Source organism: Triticum aestivum, chromosome 7A (assembly GCF_018294505.1).
Source record: "Triticum aestivum cultivar Chinese Spring chromosome 7A, IWGSC CS RefSeq v2.1, whole genome shotgun sequence".
Classification (NCBI taxonomy): Eukaryota; Viridiplantae; Streptophyta; class Magnoliopsida; order Poales; family Poaceae; genus Triticum; species Triticum aestivum.
This window is the reverse complement of record NC_057812.1, coordinates 18513401-18515954: the sequence shown is the minus strand read 5'-3', so window position 1 is coordinate 18515954 and position 2554 is coordinate 18513401. Positions and strand designations below refer to the sequence as shown.

At 49.8% G+C, this 2554-nt stretch overlaps 1 protein-coding gene across 1 annotated transcript; it reads left to right on the top strand.

Moving 5' to 3' along the window:
- The first annotated feature begins 1463 nt into the window (after positions 1-1463).
- LOC123147941 (uncharacterized) lies at positions 1464-2275 on the top strand. Its single transcript, XM_044567272.1, has 2 exons — positions 1464-1789; positions 1936-2275. Exons 1-2 carry the CDS (start codon positions 1495-1497, stop codon positions 2127-2129), a joined length of 489 nt encoding a protein of 162 aa, XP_044423207.1. The 5' UTR covers positions 1464-1494; the 3' UTR covers positions 2130-2275.
- The last annotated feature ends 279 nt before the right edge of the window (positions 2276-2554 follow it).

Below are 2554 nucleotides of genomic sequence, written 5' to 3'. Positions count from 1 at the left end.
TTCCTCCCCCAGGCGATACAGGGATGTGGTGGCTGTGTGTACCTGCTGCCTGGGGTGTCTTCATTGCTCGGGCAATAGAGGGATCTCGTGGCATCGATAGTGGCGGTGGCGGCGGCCACGCTGAATTATTCAAACTTTTCATAAACGCCTCGACTCATCACGCATATATATATAGAGAGAAGTACAAATGGTTCTCTTCCAGGGGAAAAAAAGAAAGGTGATCGCCTCCTGCCGCCAGGGCGACTTCCTCCGCCGCAGTCCTCCGGCGGCTCCCCTTCGCTGACGACTTCGGTCGTCGGTGGTGAGGGGGGTCGCTGGATCCATGCGTGTGGATTGTTTTAGGCCTTAGTTTCTTAGAATTTTGGGTTGTTCATCGTCATGGCTTCGGTGATTGCGATGGCGGCGCCGACTAATAAATCTTCAGATCCTTCCCCAACGAGATGATCCGCTTTTGGGGTGAATTTAGAAACCAGACTATTCAAGCAAGGATGGCGCGGCGGCGGCGGCATCCTCGTGGTGGACCCGTGTCCTCGGGCTTCGCTGTTGCAATGGCGTTTGCTGCAGCGCCGGCGTGGAGCTTGGGAGGTAGTCCAGGAGCGGATGCAGATTGTGGTCTGCATCGACGGCATCTGGAAGATGGTGGATCTGGGTTCGTGGTTCGTGGTATGCAGGTATGGTTTCCTCCTCCAACGTCTTAGTTGGGCGGGGATGCCAGATCTGGAGTTCGATGAGGTGTCCGGGGTGTTGCCCCGGTCTGATTCGTTCAGCGGCAATGGCTTCGTCTTTATTGGCGAGCCACCTTGGAGTTCCGCAAAGCTGCATATCAGCGATGGAGCCGCCTCGAGTTCGGGTGTGGAGGTGATCCGTCATTTTCTCCTTTGGTGGCTGCTATGGTGGTGCCAGAGGCAGGTGACGGGCATTGGTGTCAAGCTCAGAGGATTCTTCAGCCTTGTTTGTAACTTTACTTCTTGGCTGATGTTCCTATGTGTAAAGGCTAGCGTTCTGCTGTCTTTTCAGTTTTATCAGGTCGGTATGTACGTGACTTGTACTATGGTCGTTATGATATAAATGAGACACGTATTACCATGCAAAAAAAAGAAGTACAAATGTTTTTAAGCCAGTCAACAGCACAACTGATGTTGAAAACAAATATTTCCAATGTCCTTATTAAGGACAGTATAACAGAACCTAAACCGAGGCCTCTCACGCCATCAGTTTTCTCAGCCGTCCATTGTCCCGGTCTGGCCATTTTCGTCTGTTGGATGCACCAGAAACGCAGCTTTCGTGCAAACTGGGCCTGTTGTCCTGGGGGCAGCTACTCTCGTGGCTTTTTTCGACGCCTCTGGTTGATTGGGCCAGGTAGCCCTTCTAGCAAGCGCAAGGGAAAGCAAGGCCCATCAGCTAGACTGCGAAGCAACGCTCAAAAAGAAAAGCTAGACTACGAAGCGACAGGGACTTCCTAATCGGCCGTGTTCTTCCTCGCCTCCCACACCCATGCCCTTGGTTTCGTGTCCACGATTCAGACACCGTGGTGGCGACTTGCCCGGCGGCGGCCTCTCTCCATCGGCCTCCACCCTCGCCCTCCGCCTTCCCCAACAGAAGACATCGTGCGATGGAGATGGCGGTGGCTGCACTCACGCCCCTGTTACTCAGCCATCTGAGTGGCCTTCTTGGATTGATTATCTGGTGGCGGCGTGGTGTTATTGGTTTGCTGGGCATTCCCCATCGTTTCATCAATTTGTAGCAGCAGTGGCCTTTGGTTCGCCCCTTCTACTCCCGCGAATCTGCGGTATAAACAATTCCACTGTGTGTTCTTTCCCCTCCTATCTTCTTCCTCCTGGTCCATGTGGTTCCTCTGATCTGAAGATTGCTCGCCAAAGATAGATGACTGTGATCTCTTGTTGTTCAAAAATTGTGTTCCTGCTGTGTTTGCAGGATCAATTGATACGCAGGATTACAACAATTCTAAGTTTACTCAGGATCCAGCCCACGCGCGGGATCGAGCCGAGGCGGGGGCCGCTCGATCCAGTCGATGCGGGGTTAATCCATCACAGCGAGGGGAAAATGGAGGGATGCGGGTGATGCGAGCCGGCGCTTCATCTGATCGAAACTGTTCTTCTCATATTTGAAGGCCGCAATTCTTCGGTTACTCTGCACAAATTCATGGCGAGGGATGTCCTATCCTTTCTGTTGCCTCACGGTACAAGTACGTCCTCCCCTACAACTCTTCCCACATCCTTTCCACTCCGGCAACAAAACATCCTTCAACACAATGCTCGACTAGGTGACTAGGTCCCTTATACTTCCTTCCATTTCATGTATGATTCCTTCTTCCACCAAATAATTGCATTATACTAATTTCCTTTCAATCCAACTTGTGCATACAGGTGATATATATATATATATATATATATATATATATATATATATATATATATATATATATATATATATATATATATATATATATATATATATGCTGGTTGTGATCAATTGATATGGGCATATCTTCGAGACTATTAATCGGATTTCTTATATTTTTACTTCAGCAACT